This window comes from Parasteatoda tepidariorum, chromosome 5 (genome assembly GCF_043381705.1).
Source record: "Parasteatoda tepidariorum isolate YZ-2023 chromosome 5, CAS_Ptep_4.0, whole genome shotgun sequence".
Classification (NCBI taxonomy): Eukaryota; Metazoa; Arthropoda; class Arachnida; order Araneae; family Theridiidae; genus Parasteatoda; species Parasteatoda tepidariorum.
Genome location: NC_092208.1, coordinates 25,793,172 through 25,812,305, shown reverse-complemented (window position 1 = coordinate 25,812,305; position 19,134 = coordinate 25,793,172). Strand labels below are relative to the sequence as shown.

The window sequence follows — 19,134 nt, the reverse complement described above, 5'->3', positions numbered from 1 at the left end:
GAATAGAAAAAAATGTTATTGGCAGTTTTTTAAGTTACAAAATTATGTCAAATTTTTATCTAATATATTAGACGCTTGGTCTCAGGAGAAAATGCTAGGAAGTATTTTGCTTTAATACAATACAAGAAATAACAAAAATACAATTAAAAAGTATGTATTTTTTTTAAAAAATGATATTTTATTTGCAATTCGTTATAGTGTAGTTTGGAAAATGTGTACAAATATCATTAAAATACAGCGCAACATGTATAAAACAAAACCGTTAGGCACCTGATCTATTCCCTCGTTTCCAAATTCATATTTTCCGAAAAAAATCATAAAAAAATCGGTTGTTTAAATAATTATTATTTATGTATTCATTTATTTATTTGTAAAAGGGAAAAATAATTTTCTTCATATTACTATTTTATTTTTTTATTTCTCTGAAACATTTTTTTGCATTTCCAAAATCCAGTTTTGCATTTCTAGTTCCGAAATCTGATATGGTTCTAAATTATATAAAATGTCTGATCTTTACTGGAAAAATAGTTCTAAGCATCTTTTGTGTGAGTGAGTTTCATCAAATTTCTTCTGGCCAATTTCTTCCTATACTTGATCCAAAAGTTCTCTTGTCTTCTGGATTGGGATCAAAATTACAAGGCTACGGAGATGAATATTAGTAGTCGTAAACTCAAAACTAGGTCAGCTGTTCAACGACGGTTATAAAATAAAATATCTACTCCATAACTCTTTACAACGATTCTAAAAATGTGTATCAAAAGTGGTGCTTACGGAACACTTTTCAATGCGGCTTTATGAAGTTTCCTAATTTGACTTTGTTAGGGATTAACGGAATTACTGTTCAAACAGTTTAAATCGTCCATTTAAGTCGCCCATTAAGATGGCTATTTTTATATGGCCTTGGAAAAAACGGAACCTCTAACACAATCCTTTTTATGTCTGGAGAAGGAAGCCATTAAGATGGGATAAAGAATCAATGAAAATAAAACTAAATATATGCCCTGCACAAAAGCTGGCTATGAAGAAACACAGTTTGAAATTGGAGCATACAAATTCGAAGCCGTTGATAGCTTTACCTATTTGGGGTCTAAGATTAGCAACAAAAATGACACTACACAAGAAATACACACGAGAATCACGATGGCCAATAAGTGTTTTTATGGCCTAAGAAAATATCTTAAGTCAAGCCTAATAAAAAGAAAAACAAAAGTGTTACTCTATAAATGTCTTATACGATCAGTGCTTACATACGCATGTGAGACCTGGACAATGACCCGTGGAGATGAAAATATGATAGCTAGTTTTGAGAGAAAAATACTGCGAAGCATTTTTGGTGGAATAAGTAAAAACGGTACCTGGTTTAGAAGATCAAACACGGAACTTTACAAAGCATATAAAGAACCTGATGTCATTAAATTTATCAAAATTCAAAGGATTAAATGGGCAGGCCACATCATAAGAATGGAGGATAGCAGGACAAATAAAAAAGTTTTCAGTACCAGGCCAACAGGTACAAGAAAAAGAGGACGGCCAAACCTAAGATTTTTAGACTGCCTTGAAAAGGACCCACAATTTTTAAAGATAATAAACTGGAGAACCATGGCTAAGGGAAGAATGTCTTGACATAAGCTTGTTGAGAAGGCCAAGGTCCATCCTGGGCTGTCGTGCCAATGAGAAGAAGAGAAGAAAAACAGAACCTTCGACTTCATTAGAAAAGAAAATGCATAGGTAAACATATTTAAAATAACGAGTTAAACTGTTAACAGATATTCCACATTCACTCCGTTTTAACGTGCTCCGATTTACCTATTTATTTAATTTTTTGCGTTTGTTTATAATTGTGCTATGTTTCTGAATTCCTAGCTCAAATTTGTAGATAAGATCATACACATAACTATAGTAAATTGCACATCAACTTATAACCATCACCATTAAGGGCACTTTCTCCATTATAAACTGGCTGCTCGTGTGCAATGGGCCGATACTTTGGTTGTTTTAATTTTATGTTTACAAATAGATATAGTCATAAACTGCATTCAAATAGGCGCAGAAAAAAGTTGCTCTGTCTTAATTTAATTACTTGTCGATTCATTTGATGAGTTTGACAAATTAGCTAACAAATCATTAAATTAGCTCTTCCTGAACATAAATGAAGAGCTGTTTTATATTCAGCTCTTCCTGAATATAAAACAGCTCTTTCTGGGCCTTTTTGAAAAAAAAATCCTTAAAATATATTGAAAACACAAAATTCATATAATTTAGAAAAATATTACATAAACCTCGTTTAAACGTTTACAAACAGCTAAGGTATAACGGAGAGTCTCCTATTGCAGTGTATGACACTTCAAATCATGGGTTGTAGTTATACAAAGCTACCGCCATACATTGCTATTACTATACATTGCTTTAAATTCCTATAATTCAGGATATTCGAATTCAGGAACACCCTGTGTGATTAAACAGCTATGGTTCAAAAAATGAAACATTCTACATTTGTTTTCACGAGAAATATGCAGCTAGTGGCATTAAATATTTTTTTTTATTTACTTTCCTTTCTAAATTAAATTTTTTCACTCCAATTTTTTAAAAATATATTTTATTATACACCATTGTTACGCATAACTCCAATTTCGAATTAAATGAAATTTTGTTTCAAAGAATGGATATTGTTAGATCAATCTGTACAAACAATAGTTCATTTTTACCATTTCCGTGAAATCACTGGATAAAAATAATTAAGAGAATATTATGATTTCCTTTTGCCTTTATTACGTTAATACTTCCTTTTTTTTTCAATTATATAAGAGGAAAAAAATTGAATCGCGATTTGTTGGAAAACTGATCGTTAACGTCAAATAAGTAGCAACATTTAACTTAAACAAGCTGATTCTTTTTCTTACACGAAAAACAATTTTGTGGAATGACAGTAAGATTACATATTTTCCCATTATTCCCGNAGTGAGTGAAAAAATTGAGATTTTAGAAGTGAGTATTAAAGAAAAATAAAAATAATATTTTTAAAAACCACGTTTTTGTAGTGGAGAGTAATAATTAAAAAAAAATTGAAAAACGAAAAACGGGGGGCGAATGAAATACATAACAGTACATCATATACGCATACATATACACATTTTCTAACTCATACACATGCACAGCCACATATACATCCACATACATACGCATATCCACAACCATATTTCACATCCACATTCAGATGCAATTACAATTACAGATATACATAAAAATATTCTCAAGAGCACACATACACACATTAATATAACATTACTGTTATGTATTTCATGCGCCCCACGTTTTTCGTTTTTCAAATTTTTTTTAATTGTTATTCTCCACAACAAAAACGTGGTTTTTAAAAATATTACTTTTTATTTTGAATTTTTTATGCTTAATTTTTTCACTGCAATTTTTAAAAAAAATATTTTATTATACACCATTGTTACGCATAACTCCAATTTCGGATAAAATGACATTTTGTTTCAAAGAATGGATATTGCTGGATAATTCTATATGGACACTTGTTCATATTTACCATTTCTGTGAAATCACTGGATAAAAATAATTAAGAGAATACTATGGTTTCCTTTTGGCTTTATTACTTTAATACTTCCTTTTTTTCAATTATATAAAAGGGAAAAAATGGAACAGCGATTTGTTGGAAAACTGATCGTTAACGTCAAATAAGTAGCAACATTTAACTTAAACAAGCTGATTCTTTTTCTTACACGAGAAACAATTTTGTGGAATGACAGTAAGATTACATATTTTCCCATTATTTCCGTAATTGTGAGTGCAACTAATTTTCATTCAATGCTATTTGAATAAAACGGATTTTTTTTTTCCATTTTGGTTTTGACATTTTGGCGTCTTTTAAACGTTGTAAGGTATGACTGCATTTTGAATTGATTATTTTTGATGTTTGCTCTGTTTTTTGATTTCATATTTCAAGTAATTGCAGTACATAGGGCTGTGGATTTTCGGAGTTGAGAAAAATTTAGCTAAAAGTTGGAGTTTGAGAATGAATCAGACACTTGGTTTTTAAAAAGTTAAGTTCGAATAGAAAAATAAATCTTTGGTTTTTCGAAATTTATTTCGGTAGATTATTTTATAATCAAATAGAACAAAGTACCTGAAAGAATATTATAACAATTATTTCATTTGTAGCTCGTTGGAAAATTATAAAATTATAAAAAAGTTATACCCACATGAATGTTTACGGGTGAGCAATTTTTTTATTACATTTCAACAAATATTTAATCTTGCATAGTTTAGGTATGGAGACTCTGAATTTAGATACGTACAATCATATTTTTCTTAAAAATTTGCATTCTTAGTTTTTTTTTGTCGAAATGTATAAACGTTGCATGCAACGAGGGGTCGTGTTGGCGTTACGGTAATATTTTAGGGGAGTTAGGGTACATTACCTATATTAAAATTATATAGGAACCTATGTCCTGAAATGTTATAGTAAGCGGCTAAGAACTCTTCCCAATTACGAAATGTTCAGAAATAGTTCATAATAGAGAGGTGGCCCTAGCGGCGTATGGTGACGTGTCAAGCCACAGTCCCCAATGAAATTATATTCTCGATGATGTGCCCTAACTCTGCTAAAAGTTTGTCGCAACATTAACGCAACCCCCTGCTACACATAACGTTTGTTTTTAAACTTGTACATCTCGACAAAATATTGATTAAAAATATAATATGGTCATTCAAAAAAAAAAAAAAAATTGCGAAAAACTCTTGCATGAAGTGAGAACCCGATTTCTTCAAAATTCCCGATTTCCATAAAATTTCTTCACAAATCTCATTCAACGTCAAACAAGAAAAAATTTGTTACTCGATGCTATTTATGAATTACATTTTGATTCCTCTATTCCAGTGCTTCCCAAAGTGTGGTACGCGTACCCCCAGGGGTACGGGAACAGTTTAGCAGGGGTACGTGTTCTTAAGCAAAATATCTTACAACAAACAAAAATTTCAATTAAAAAAAAAAGAAAAAAAAAGCTAGCCATGAAAATTTTCGATTACGTATTTTTCTATTGGCTATTTTTTGCAGAGTTAACAGTTAATAATTAGCGGTGTCAACAGCCAGTTGTGATTTTTAACTCTTGTGCAATTTTTTTATTGTAAAAATTACATTAATTTTTAAATTAATGGTACCCAGCATTCCGAAAAATTTAAAAAGAGTACACAAAAGTTCCAAGTTTGGGAAACACTGCTCTATTCCCAACAAACGAAAACAATAAAACAAAACAACAACGAACAAAATTCATTCAGTTAAGTTGCAAAACTAATTCAAAAGATAATGTAGTTGAATTTATTGTATCCTTTCGTGGTAGTTTCTTAGTTCATCAATATTCACTAAGTATTCTTATGTTGCGAGTGTGAATATTATCTTATGCAAGAAATTGTGAAAGAAAATAATTTCTCAAGAACTTTCAATCATTATCCCCCTAATAGTTAAAACGTTTCGATCAACTGGGGTAAATTGCCGACTAGTGTAATCAAGCAAATTTTGAGGTTGCCTAATTAAAATAGCCTTATCGAAAGATAGTCACCCTATTTTCACGAAAAGATTATCGAAACAATAGACATTTTGTAAATGACCACTATGAAAACAAGTTATTCCATTGTATTTTAGCTTTATGGAAAACGCTAATTCGCCATTGGCTTACCAAATTTAGTTATGTTCTCCAGTCAGCTTTTCCTTCTCTATTTACTCTCGGTGCAAAGAGTTCTTCTCGTGGTGATCGAACAGTATTCTATTTCTTTTCTCAGGAAACAACTCAAAACTTCAATCCGTAAAGGCTGGCAAATATATTGGGATAACATCGACAAAGGCCGAAGACTTTATGACATTATTCCCAAAATAAACTACTTTTAATCCATACCTTCAAAGCAAGAAATATGGTTCCTTACTGGACATGGTCCCTTCCCTACATATTTCAAATTCTTAAATATAACTGACACTGATCAATGTACATGCTGCCAACTGGGCAGTCCAGAGCACTATCTTACTGAATGTATTTACACTGCCTCTTGGCATACCCGTCCCTCGAATCAATCTAACCTATACAAATGGCAGAAAAACTTTCCAACTGACAGAACTCTCAGTACTAAACTTAAAAACAATATGCATTTTTTATCCATAGACGATAAATTAATAAAATTTTAATGTTAACCTTATTAAAATTATAGACTGCATACTAAAAAAAAAACAAAAAAGAAAAAAGAAAAAAACTTTGTTTTATATAAAAAAATATATATATTCCTATATTTAAAATATTCCTTTTGTCTTACATGATACATTTCCTTTATGTACACTTTCTTTATTCTTTTTATTTCTCTTTTTAAATTTTTAGGTATATAACGAAATTCGTTTTTTTTTTTATTGCTCATGTTCTTTTTACTGCATTTATTGTTTCATTCATTGTTTTTTCTTTTAAACAAATGTGTTGCACTTCATTGTCTTCTGCAAGACTTTCAATGTTGTTTACTAAATTTTATTGTAAAAACTTTTATATGTATTATGTAATATGCAATTTTTTATAATCAATTCCCACTGATCAGGCTAGCTCACCGGGTTGTGGTGAGCTGGAGTGGTAGCCAGACGTGGACTATACGGGTAAGGGTCTTGCAAACCTAGGTACGTATCCACGTCAGGAGGAAAGGGAAAAAAAAGTAGTCACATGTTTCGTTCCTAAATCGTAGGAGAAGACAGCCATCACATCATTACACAGAAAAATATGCTTTGCTAATTTTTATTCAGCGAAACATTACTATAATTTTTTTTTAAAATTATTCCTAATAAAATAAATTAAAAAAACCTAAGTCAAGTTTTTGATTTAGCTGTTTAATCTATAGGTCTAGTAAGTTTAGAATATTTTTTTTAAATTTTCGGTTATTTCTAACCCTCGTACTCACCACTGACGCTTACCCAACACGAAACACCCCATTCTCGAATCTCCTGTTTGGAAATGTTGACCACAAGTCGAAAAAGTCTTTCTTTTTTTTTATTCTTCAAATTTATTCAATTATTCAATTTAACCTTCTGTTTCTTAATCACTCCTTATTGGACCCGTTGCTAACTTGCACTCCGATGGTAGATTTATAGCCTTATTAACAGTGTTTGTTTTCTTATGAATGTTTGTTTTCAATTGAAGAGAACAGAGATTGCATCAGGGACCGCGGAATAGGGGTGCAGAGGGGTTATTAGCCCCCTCACATTTTATAAGCGAAGGGACACAGCCCTTCTAAGATTTTAATTTTTCACTTCATGTTTGTGAAATTAAATTTGCAATTAATAAAGCAGTTTTGAGTCTGAATTCTAAAAAAAAAGAAAAGGAAAGTCATTCCAAGCGAGCTTTAACATATACAAGATGAAAGCTAATACCAAATCATCCTTTACTCTTCCCCCCGTAGAGGAAATATGCGTCCCTGTTGCTGACCGATGGGTATTGGAAAGATTGATACAATATTAGAAAGACTGATACAGAATTAGAAAGCACTCTTTTCTAATGAATTAATCGTGTGAGCTGATGCGGAGATTATATATATATTTTTTTTAAATCTTTTTTTTAAAATTTTTTCTTTCTTTTTTTTTTTAAATTCTGTAATTTTTTCCATGTTTTCTATAAATTTTGAACTTTATAATATACATTCAGTTGACTTTTTTTTACTAATTAAATTCACTATTGGTTTTATTTTTGTAAATCAACTCTAGTTTTTCTTTCTTTTCAATTTTACGCTAATTTTTCAAAGTATCTCCCAGTAAAATATTTTGGAAATTTGGAAAAAGAAATGTCATGATATTTTCATTGTTAGAATTTAGTTGTCGTATCTTTAAATTTAATTGCAAGTAATTCAAAATGTTCTTCTTACTGCAACTTGAGCTTTTTACTGATTTATCTCACGTTGCACTTAATTATTTAAAATGTTATTTAACTTTATTCATCAAAACTTTGCGTTTATATTTCACAGCTCTCCGCAATAATAAAAGCTGTTAGAATTAAATTAAACTTAAAATAGTACCTTAGTTTTTAAATTTTTATGTCCAGTTAAAAGTAGTTCACTACTGTTTTTTCGATCGACTTTATTTTCCTGATTTATTTTACAATTTACATTACCTTTAAAAGAAAATTTTCTATTTTGTTCATCAAAACTTTCCGCTCATTTTTCAGTGAACTGCCCGATCGAATAAAAAAATTTAAACAAAAATTCAGCGTAACTCCTAATTGAAAAACGATTTCGTAGGCCAATATTTCACTTTCATAAAAAATTAAATAAATAAATAAAAAAAAAGAGAAACGTCGCAGTCGCATACCTTTATTCCACTGGATTGTTCAATGTTGAGTGATTGTTCCAAATATTTTAATCTTATTTCGATGAGCCCGTTGTATCGAGTTGTTTACTTTATCAGAAATGAATTAGAAATGAAATAAGAAACGAAGCGGGGTGCTCTTTTCTAAATTTAATATCAATAATTACTTGAACAAAATCCACCCTTTCATATAAATGAGAAAAACAAGCTCGCTTATGCGTACATCAACGCAAACATTGTTCCAGATAAACACTGAAATCTCATCTGTTTGCACTGCCGTTTGTGTTGCCAACAGAAATAATATAAATATCGGATCTAAAATAAAGATGGATTTCCCCTTTCAGATAATTGCCATTATCGATATCCGATAGAGGTAATAGATTCTACGCGATGAGATATCCCTACTTTCTTAATTCCTCAGGGGGAAAAAAAGGGGAAAAAAATTACTATTCAAATCGGAACTCAATAAAAATAACTGCCAATTTCTCAGAGAGGTTTGATTCTATCTTTTTTTTAAAAAACGAAAAGAAAAAGGAAAGCAATTGTTTATCAAAAATCCTATTACGAAGAGTAAAAAGCAAACACAAGATTCGATTACAAATCTTTTATTAGGACTTGGTTGAAAATGCAAAAAAGAACAATTTTAAACGGTTACTTTTTTTCAATTTATGTTTCAACACAGTTGAGTGAAGACATTTGAGTAGACGAAGAACAAAGGGAATTTTGATGAAGTTTAGGGAAGAAGTATCTTCGCTTTAGAAAAAAAAAAATCTTTTCTTCCTTTAAATTAATGAATTTGAAATAAAAGGATCGGTTTCCTCGAGGGAAAAACTGTTAAGTGTTTGAAGTTGAACGCTGGTTATATATTTATCGATGCTTTAAAATTTAAAAAGACTGCGCGCAACAAAGGATTTTACACATAAAAGAAAATATACGTTGTCTAGGATTTTGCAATTTCTTGCGAAATAGTTTTTAACTTCAGTGTAAAAACAGATTGGATTAGGAATTTACTTTACCTTCCTTTGTTTAAAAAAAAATCTTAAATTCTATTATATTCCCTGAAGAAAAGTGTTTTATTAAATTTAATTTTAGTTTTTACATAAATTTTCACATGCTTGTGTATATAAGGAAAAATAAAGTTGCTTTTGTATGTCTACAAATAAAGAAAAAAAAAGTATCTTCATTACATCTTAAAATCTAAATTCTTCATTCAGAATATTAGTTAAATAAATTTATTAGATAAATAATTAAGGCTAAACACCAAGTCTGTGATTGTCTCAAAAAAAGTTTTCCTCCTGCGAATTTGTTGGTTACATGTTTAGCAGTAAATTTATTGCCATAAATTTATTGTTTTTATAAGAAAGGTAATTATAAGAAAGGTTTAAGTAAGAAAGGTAATTTGTCAGAAGTTAGTTTCAAGTGAATATACTAGCAATATAATATTTCTTCTACTTTTTTTTATTAACCTATCAGACGCATATGGTAGTTTATTCATAGGTAACCGCTGTTGTACATGCTATAACACATTCGCAGGATAATTTAGCAAAAATGCTCAGAACTCTTATGTTTGTTTCCGAACTGGAAATATTTATGCACATTAAATTTTAGCATTCTTAAAGAGTTTTTAAGTTATTAGTCTGAAGCAATTATATGAAGTACCTACCAGATTACATCAGCTTTTATTCATCGTAAATTAACAATTACATATTTATTTTTGAATTTTGTGAATTCTAATTCCTTCATTAAATGATATTTACGGACCGGGACAGTCTGGTCGGTCGGGTGCTGGGCCCATGTCCGAGAGTTCGTGGATTCGAACTCCGCCGGCCGAAGACTCCCCGTGTAGTAAAGTGACTGATGCACGTTAAATCTGTCGAGTCGCAAAAGTCCTCCATGTTCCCATAACAAATCAAAACCTCTGGGGGTACTGGATTGGAGATCGATCGTTCTCTAATTCAGGTCGTCAAAATTACGATATGTGGATGAATGAATGGGTCCGCTGTATAACCGGTGCGACGTGTGGTGTGGCAGAAGTCGAATTCTTGGTCATAGATGGCGCCACTGGAAAACAAGAACAATCGTACCCCCTCTGCCTAAACAGGCATACGTCAACAACAACAAGGATATTTACATAAAATTTTACTTTCGTAACAATCCATTCTAAGGTATTAAAAAAGCCTAATACGTAGCAGTCATGTTGTTTTTGCAGGTTCATGTTCTCATTTTCGAGGCAATTTTTGTGAAGAACTTAACTTTTTTTCCTTCTTTAGTACCTGTGCTTCACAGAACAGACGTATGTGAATAGACAGGATGCTACGCAAAAGTTCTAAAATTCTCTGTAATCAAGTTGAGTCGTGGTGACGTGAAGAAAATTGTTGAATGCGCATGTGCCAACAAATATTAGACAGATCTAGGACGTTTACATACGCGTGCTCTGCGCAAATTTTCTAGAGAACCGAATTTGTCCTGTTGTAACTGTGATGAGCAGAACACTCGTGCATGAATATGTGGTGCTCTCAGAATGCTGCTTTAAAGTGCCAATTCTCTCAACTGTCAAGTTGAGTTTTGTCATAATGGTAAAGTGAAGATTTATTGTTCAAACAGCAAAATGTTTTTGAATTTTCATTAAGTATCAATATCAGTATCAAGATTTATAGCGTGTTTCCAACTCTTTTTTGTTTTTTGTTACTGCGTGTGCCCTAAGAGACAAGTAGCATGCTTTAAATTGTTCTGGTTAATTTATGAAGCACCTTGCACAAATAATTTTTACACCATATAACGCGTTTTAATTAGATATCTTTAATACCTATGCATTTGTGTGTAAACTAGAAAAAACTTTTTTAATCATAAAATAGTCACGTTGCAATTATTTGTGGTACAAAATGTATGTAAGTATATTATTGAAACAGATACTACGTTAAAGAGTTATAGAAATAGTTTTTAATTTTTTTTTGTCTGATTATGCGGTTTTTAAATTTTAACCAAGATTGAAAATTCTGTTGAAAAGAACACAAAATTTAATTGGTTTCATACACAGTTATAAGTTTATAATTCCTAGTTTGCAATCCAAGAAAAGTTTGAATAATGAACAAAAAACTGTATTTAATTTGGAGTTTAAATTTTTCATTGTTCTTAGAATGATTTGCATAATCTCATTTCGCTAACAAAAAATAAACTTTTTTTATTACAGATCCATGTTTTAGGAAAAGGATGTCACTCCCCAGATCCAGATCTTCCAGAAACATTTTTATGGCAGATTGTAAGTTAAAATAAATTTTTGCTAAAACAAAAATAAACTAAAGTAGTTAATGTTAAAGCTGTCCCCATTATAATTAGGCAGGTTGCACAGCTTAATGGCATATTAGTCAGAAATAAATTGGGAAGACTCTGTGACATCTAAATCCTTCAATAAGGTAGTTATTACTTTCAGGATCTCTTGGAGGATTGAAATATGGACTTCATTTCTCAAAAATATCCTAAACCTAATTCCATGCTCTTACTGTTCAGTTATCAGGCTGCCTTATTCCACGCGAAGGTTAGCAATAGTTCCCGATAGTTGTCCTATAAGAATGATGGTTCACAACAATTAACAGGCACAAAGCAACAAATACGCATCGAACACAGGGTTTTAAAAAATAGGCTTTGCACTTCATAGCAAGGTTCGTTCAACAAGCAAAGTTCTGATAACTGTTCCACAATTGATATCCAAAGTGTTGCACCCAGGACCGGACTGGGAGGTTAGAACCACGTTGAAGATCCTTTTTTTCTGATGAAATAGGCATCTAGACTCCACTCTAAACTCCGTCTAGATGAAGTTACGATCAGCTAGTTAAAAAATAAGCTTTGCACTTCATAGCAAGGTTCGTTCAACAAGCAAAGTTCTGGTAACTGTTCCACAATTGATATCCAAAGTGTTACACCCAGGACCGGACTGGGAGGTTAGAACCATGTTGAAGATCCTTTTTTTCTGATGCAATAGGCATCTAGACTCCACTCTAAACTCCGTCTAGATAAAGTTACGATCGGAATCAGTGTTTAGGTTGAGTCTAGATCTAATTTCGTCATGCATGTTTTCATAGTACTGTCAAATCCGGTACTTTCAAGTGATGCATGGAAAAATGTACCTCTCTAAATGAAAAGAGTATACTCTTTTGATGAATGTTTTGGAGAAAGGCGGACAGCTGATTAGGACTGCCACCCCTATATATATATATATATATATATATTAAGCAAAAAAAATTTCTCCGGCTTTTTTATTTATTTTTATAATAATTTTTTTTAAATATCTTAAATATTTATTTTAATAATTTTTCTTCCTTATTCCTTAATCTTTATTACATTTTTTTCTCCACGTTTTCTCTATATATTCTTAACTTTAAACTTATTTTATGAGTTCTATCTACTGGCAGCTCATGTGCAGTTAATAAAACTTATTATTATTTTTTCTTAATTTTCTTCGTCATTCTCTTGTTTCTTTTTTATCCTTTTTGTCTTTATTGTGCTATATATATATATATAAAGAGAGAGAGAGAAAAACCTCCACCATCTCTGTGTAACGANATTATTTTTTCTTAATTTTCTTAGTTATTCTCTTGTTTCTTTTTTATCCTTTTTGTCTTTATTGTGCTATATATATATATATTATTCTTATTCTTTACTTTATTCTTTAGAATTTTAATCAAAGGCAATTTTCAAAAATTTAAACAAATTTCCTTTATTTAACATGAAAAGAGGAAGATAAATGTTAATAACCAGTATAATTTTTTATGCACTGGTTATAGTTTTTATACGTAAAAAATAGCGCTGTTAGTTTATATTGCTGAAACCTTCGCTAGAAATTTCCTTTTATCTTTATCAAAAAAATATAAAAGCGATTTAATAATCCGAAGGGAGTTCTACTCTATCCGGTTTTTCCTGAAACATCCGGAATAATTCACAAACCGATTAGATTTTATTCCTCCGAGAGTACAGAGATATAATAGAGAAGACTAAAAAAGTTAACAAAGCAACTCAATTTTTTCCCATGATTCCTAGCTCAATCTAGTTTTTTTTTTTTCCAGAGGAAAAAAAATATCCCTCTTTTGTATTAGCAACAACATTCTTTTGTCTCGTATTTTTCCCTCTTTCCTCCGCGCTGCATTATTTTACTTTATACTTTTTATCTAAAGACGTCAAAAAATTGTGAAGAAAGTAGGGAATATTTTCTTTTCCCCAGTGACTTGTGCCTCATTATTTCCAAAGACTCTAGCTGTCCCCTTTACTGTCGAATGATTTTCTCCAAGGAGACTTAATCTACCTTTTCCCTACTTATTTCCCTTCATCGCCTGTTTTTTTCTTCCATCTTCTTTTATTTTTCCCTTTTTAGATGTCTCCTTTCCTTGGCGACATTTTATTTTCGTCGGCTACTTTATCCCTCTCTGCCTTTTGTTTTGTCATCAGACCCTACCCCGCTGGAGTGGTAGGTGGAGCTTCCTTTTAAGTAGATATATATGGAGGGAAATAACGTTTATCGGTGTACTTTGTGAAGGCGTGATATGAAAGAAATATCGAGTTTTCAGATGATATTTAGAACAGAGATACGCAGTTTCGAGAAATAGAAACCTGTTCGTGTGTTGAGTTTATAAAATATCTGTAAAAAAAGGGGGGAATTGGCGATTTATCTTGAATAGTGTAAGAGCTTATAAAGCTTCACGATCACGTAAGTTATAACTTTTAACCAAGGCAGCTTGAACTCTTTAGATCTTGGCTTTAATAGCCCCTTTTGAAATATCTTGAATAAGTCCGTGTGTTGCACTTTTTTTTTGCCATTATTTACCGAAAGAATTAATGGTTGGCATACAAAATTGCATAAATGAGTAACAAGAAAATTTCTAAATTAATTTAAAAAAAGTATTAGTTTGATGAGAAAAATTGAATGAATCATGGTAAAAAAATGCACTAGATTTTTGGCAAATGTTTTTTTCCTTTAAATTGAATTGTAAATATATTTTTTTTTAAATTCATGGATTACATACGCGCAAATTTTTTTTAACTATACATTTAAATTAATCGTCGTTATATTCTTAAAATCCGTAACGTAATGGACTTGTTAAAATATTGCATAACCATTAATGAGTAATATTTTGTTTTTCAAATTATTAATGATGTCAGGAAAAATCAGTAGTATTTTTAAAAAAAAATTTATCAGGAAGAACAAATCAGTTTTTCAACTGCTAAAAATGGGAGGACAAAGTGGTTCTTCCATTTAAAAGTTAAATATATGAGGTTAAAAAGGGTTCCGTCTTTTACATGTTAAGGTGAAAAGAAGAGATGTTTTTATCACGTGTCAAGGAGACGATTCTGTTTTTTAAACGCTTACAGGACATGAGGGATAAGTAATCTAATCTTTTATACGTTAAAGGTATATATATGTGGTCTTGTCTTTTAAGCACTTAAGATATGAGAAACAATTCAATTACAAGACTGTTTATTGTATCCCCGCTTTAAAAAAAACAATAACAAAAAAAACTCATTATTAATAAAGAATAAATTGCATGTCTTCAGAGCTTCCTTGCTAGCATTGTTCATTTATACATAATTGTAAAATTTCTATTATGTTACTATAACTGATGTTTCCTAATATCTCTTGAAATGAGAAAAGGATAAAAAGAAGTCTTTTACACGAGGAGAAAAATTACAATGTAATAAAAATAATAGTAAATGTTAATTCAAATGTTCATAGTTACTAAATAAAGCGAAAAAGAAAAGATTCTGCATTACTGAATAAGAACTATAAGCTTGCAATACTAATTGATAATATCATTTTTTATTAATTATTAAATAATAAAGGAAGACAATGCCATATGTATGTTAAGAATAATTACAAGAAAAATTAAAATTATTAATAGTTACTTAATAATATTAGTAGATATAAAATGCTGATCGATGATTTAATTTTTTTTAATATTTTATTTTTAATTTCAGGAAGGTTCTTCGTTAATCAGAATGGCGTCGAAGAATTATGAGCTTCGATCTGGTGAGACAATGCTCATTCCTGCAGATGAAAAGTAAGAAAGCTACGAGATATTAGCAATTTATCAACCATTTAATGCTAAAAATTTGATTTAATTTTTAAAGATTAAATATTATTCATAAAGAAATGAGACTTGAAAAAAAAAATTTCGGTTCTACAAACAACTGTCATAATCACAGCCAAGAAATAGAATGACGAATTTTTTTCTTGGTATTATTGAGGAAAAGATGTTTGTGTTTTTACACTAATGATAGTTTAAAATCTGTGTTTTAGCATTAATGATAGCTTGATATACTTCGAAGAGCCATTACATTATGACCACCCTGCTAATAACATGACCTTTGGCCCTCAAAACTGCTAGCACCCGCAGTGGCATTGATTCCACAAGGTGCTGATAAATAGTCTGAGGTATCTGGTACCAAGCGCTCACCAACTGGTCCTGCAATTTTCTCACATTGCGAGGGGGTAGCGTGGCAGCACGAATTTGGTTTTCCAAGTAGGACCACAAATGCTCTATTGGATTAAGGTCAGGTGAATTTTGGGCCAAGACATGACTTGAAAGTCACTGGAATGTTCCTCGAATCAATCCATGACGATTCGACCGTTATGAGATGGTGCATTATCCTGTTGGTAAACACCATCCCCAGCAGGAAAAACTGTTGCCATGAATGGGTGAACCTGGTCTGCAACTATGTTCAAGTAGCTTACAGACGTCAGGGATTGTTCTATGAGAATTATGGGTCCTAATGTGCCCCATGAAAACATTGTTCCTGGGCGAGAAACCATGAAAACCTGGTCGAGCCCATTGTTATAGATCAGGGGTTTCCAACTTACAGGAGGCCGGGGGCCACAATTAAAAACACAAATCAAATGGCGGGCCGCAACTTTATCAAAATTTCATGTAGGACTCTTTTATGTTTGAAGGAACATTAAATATTACTGTCAGATTTTTACCAAGTTGTAGAAAACAAAAGTGTTGGATTACAAATTAAAATAAGAAGTAGATTTTAAAAAATATTTAATTGCATATTAAAAAATTTGGGCTTCAATAACTTTAATGTGCACCCCTGTATTAAGCAATTAATGTGCAACAGATATCTAATTAAGATATAAAACTTTAAAAAGGTTGGTATTAAAACTTATTGTAGCACACAAAATGTTCAATGACAAAATTGAGTTTTGTCTGCTGCAACCATCAGAGAAAAAATATTTACATTTAAAATTTACAAATGTGTGTGTAAATATTTCCGTCCAAAATAAGTGGTTTAAAAAAGTTAAATCGGAGAATTTCTTCGAGAAAATTTGATACACACCTGCTAAATTATATTCACAAAATACAAAAAAATTAAATAAAAAAAGAGCAACATGCACGATTATTTTTGTATTTGAATAAATATTTTCTTGGATGCAAAACCGGAGAAATAATTTTTTTTGCACCGTTGGTATGTTAAATTTCACAGAAACGAAGAAATTATGTTTTTCAAACGAAAGAAAAGTATTTTAAACCCATATAGATTTTTTACGAAAATTGTCCGCAAAAAAATGACAACTGTAATACATTTTAGTTTGCGGGGCACAAAAAAAGGCTTCGCGGGCCGCCAGTTGGAAACCACCGTTATAGATTGAGGGTGGTCATAATGTAATGGCTCATCGGCGTATGTGTCTTGCTCCTTAATATGTGTTTTGACACGAGTGGGATTTGACATTTGAGACTTGACAGTCTCTCTCCATTTTGTGTCTTGGCAGCAATGTAATGTCTCTCTCCATTTTGTGTCGTGGCACTAATGATAGATTGACATATGTGTATTGGTACACTAATCTATGTCTTGGCATGAACGGGGACTTGGCATTAATGATAATATTATGCCTCTCTTCATTTTGTGCCTGGACAGTAATGATTACTTGCAATTTCTCTGTAATTGTCTTGGCACGAATGATAACTTATTCATTTTGTTTCTTAGTAGTTGGTACTAAAGGTAATACTATTTTACAATATTGAAATGACTTTATATGCCTTCAACGTTTTAGTTTATTATTTCGTTTTGTTCGTCGTAAATACTAAATCATTTTTGAGTATTTGTGTAAACCTTTCATAAAGTATTTCTTAAATTTTAAAAATTTCTATTGATTTTTTTTTTTTTTTACAGATATGAGATCTCTGCTGAGAGTAAATGCCGTATTCTTTCTGTTGTCATGAATCCTTTTACAGAATGAATATCAAAGAAATACCATCTTTTTAAAGAACCCTTACAAGGTTGGCAGGAGTAAAAAAATACTTAACATATATTTCATAAATTATATTATGGACAAATCTGTTTTTAGTGATAAAGAACAGAACGTTGTAAATGAAAACTACTCTAAATACTTTCAGAAGTAAATGAGTAACATGGGTTGTTTCTTTTTATTGTATTTCTGATTGAATGTGTCACTCTATATTATTTAAAATACTACTGTTTTTACTGTAATAATGATAATAATAATAAATGTTCTTTCTCGCATTACGAACGAATAACTGAAATAAATCTAGCTTTTTGTTTATCGGATATGACTGGTTAAACGCAAATAATTTGCAAAAGTGAATAAATTGTTTACGCATTTTTAGAAATTTATTTTCGAATAAATGAGTTGTGTGAGGAATTGTAGTGATTGTAGTTACAAACAATGAATTTTATGACTGAGTATAGAGGTAAATTCTGTGAATTTGTTTCAAATGCAATTTCAATGCTGCAGTGAAACGTGTGTAAATCAAATTTTACGTTACATAAATTAAGAGAAATATATTCAAATCAAAGGTTTCACTGGACTTAAATGTTATGTTTTTTTAAAATCATTTTGAACTTTTGCTTACGGCGCTTAGCATAATGAAGCCATTCTGGTCCATTTATTGTACAAGCCGTACGCAAAAGTTTGAAAAAGAGCACCATCATACAAATCAATCTAGATTAAAACGCGACACTGCACAATAAAAGGGTTGAGTGATCTCGAATTTCTGAGTCATCCTAAGGAAACTGCCTAAGCAGTTCCTTAGGATGGCGAGCACAGTAAACGAGGGGAGTATATTTAGGTGGTAAACAGTTTAAAAGATTTTATTAAAACCTGCATTTTTCTAGTTATAGTCACTGTATTTTCTAATATTAGCAATTTTTTAAAGTTTGAATATACTAAAGAAGTTAGTTTGAAAAGATAAACTAATTTGTAAGTAAGCAACATAAAACTATAATCCTATAATTCTTTTTGATGAAACTGCCAAAGTTCTTATTTGAAATTTTGTAATTTATTGATTTTTAATCAAGTTTTATTGAAGCTGAACTTAACCTACTTTTCCTTAAAATTTATTTTCAGTTTGTAAACCAATATATTTGAATTGGATTTTAAAATTTAAGTTTTTTATTTACTTTTTTAAACTAAAATGTTACTGAGCACATTACGAAATATTGTAGCAATCAACACATACAAAAGTGAAATCTCATATATATTTGATGTTGTTAAATCTTATCAGTCCTTTTATTTACATTCATAAAAAAAAATTCATTCAATGAGAAATTTTGTTCGCAAGAGAGATTTCTTATAAATTTGAAGGGGTAGTTTTTATGCATATATTTTTGGAAACATAAAAATAATTACTCTACATTGTGAAAAAAGGATTTTTAAAAGAAAGTTCATTACATCCTTCATAGCTGGTAATTTATTGCACATCTTATTTTTGTAAGTATATTTATCATTCGCGTCTATACAAAACATTTTAAGGCTAGGTGGATCTTGACTTGACTAAGTGGATGCCGTT

General features: G+C 30.8%; 1 protein-coding gene across 1 annotated transcript in view; it reads left to right on the top strand.

The window, feature by feature from the left end:
* Nucleotides 1-17,851, top strand: part of LOC107441869 (3-hydroxyanthranilate 3,4-dioxygenase) — a 46,271-nt gene extending 28,420 nt beyond the window's left edge. The window contains exons 7-9 of the mRNA XM_016055263.4: nucleotides 11,529-11,597; nucleotides 15,302-15,384; nucleotides 17,498-17,851. Coding sequence (XP_015910749.2) covers nucleotides 11,529-11,597; nucleotides 15,302-15,384; nucleotides 17,498-17,564 — 219 coding nt within the window. The 3' untranslated portion in view covers nucleotides 17,565-17,851. The remainder of the gene's footprint in view (nucleotides 1-11,528; nucleotides 11,598-15,301; nucleotides 15,385-17,497) is intronic.
* Nucleotides 17,852-19,134: the final 1,283 nt, after the last annotated feature.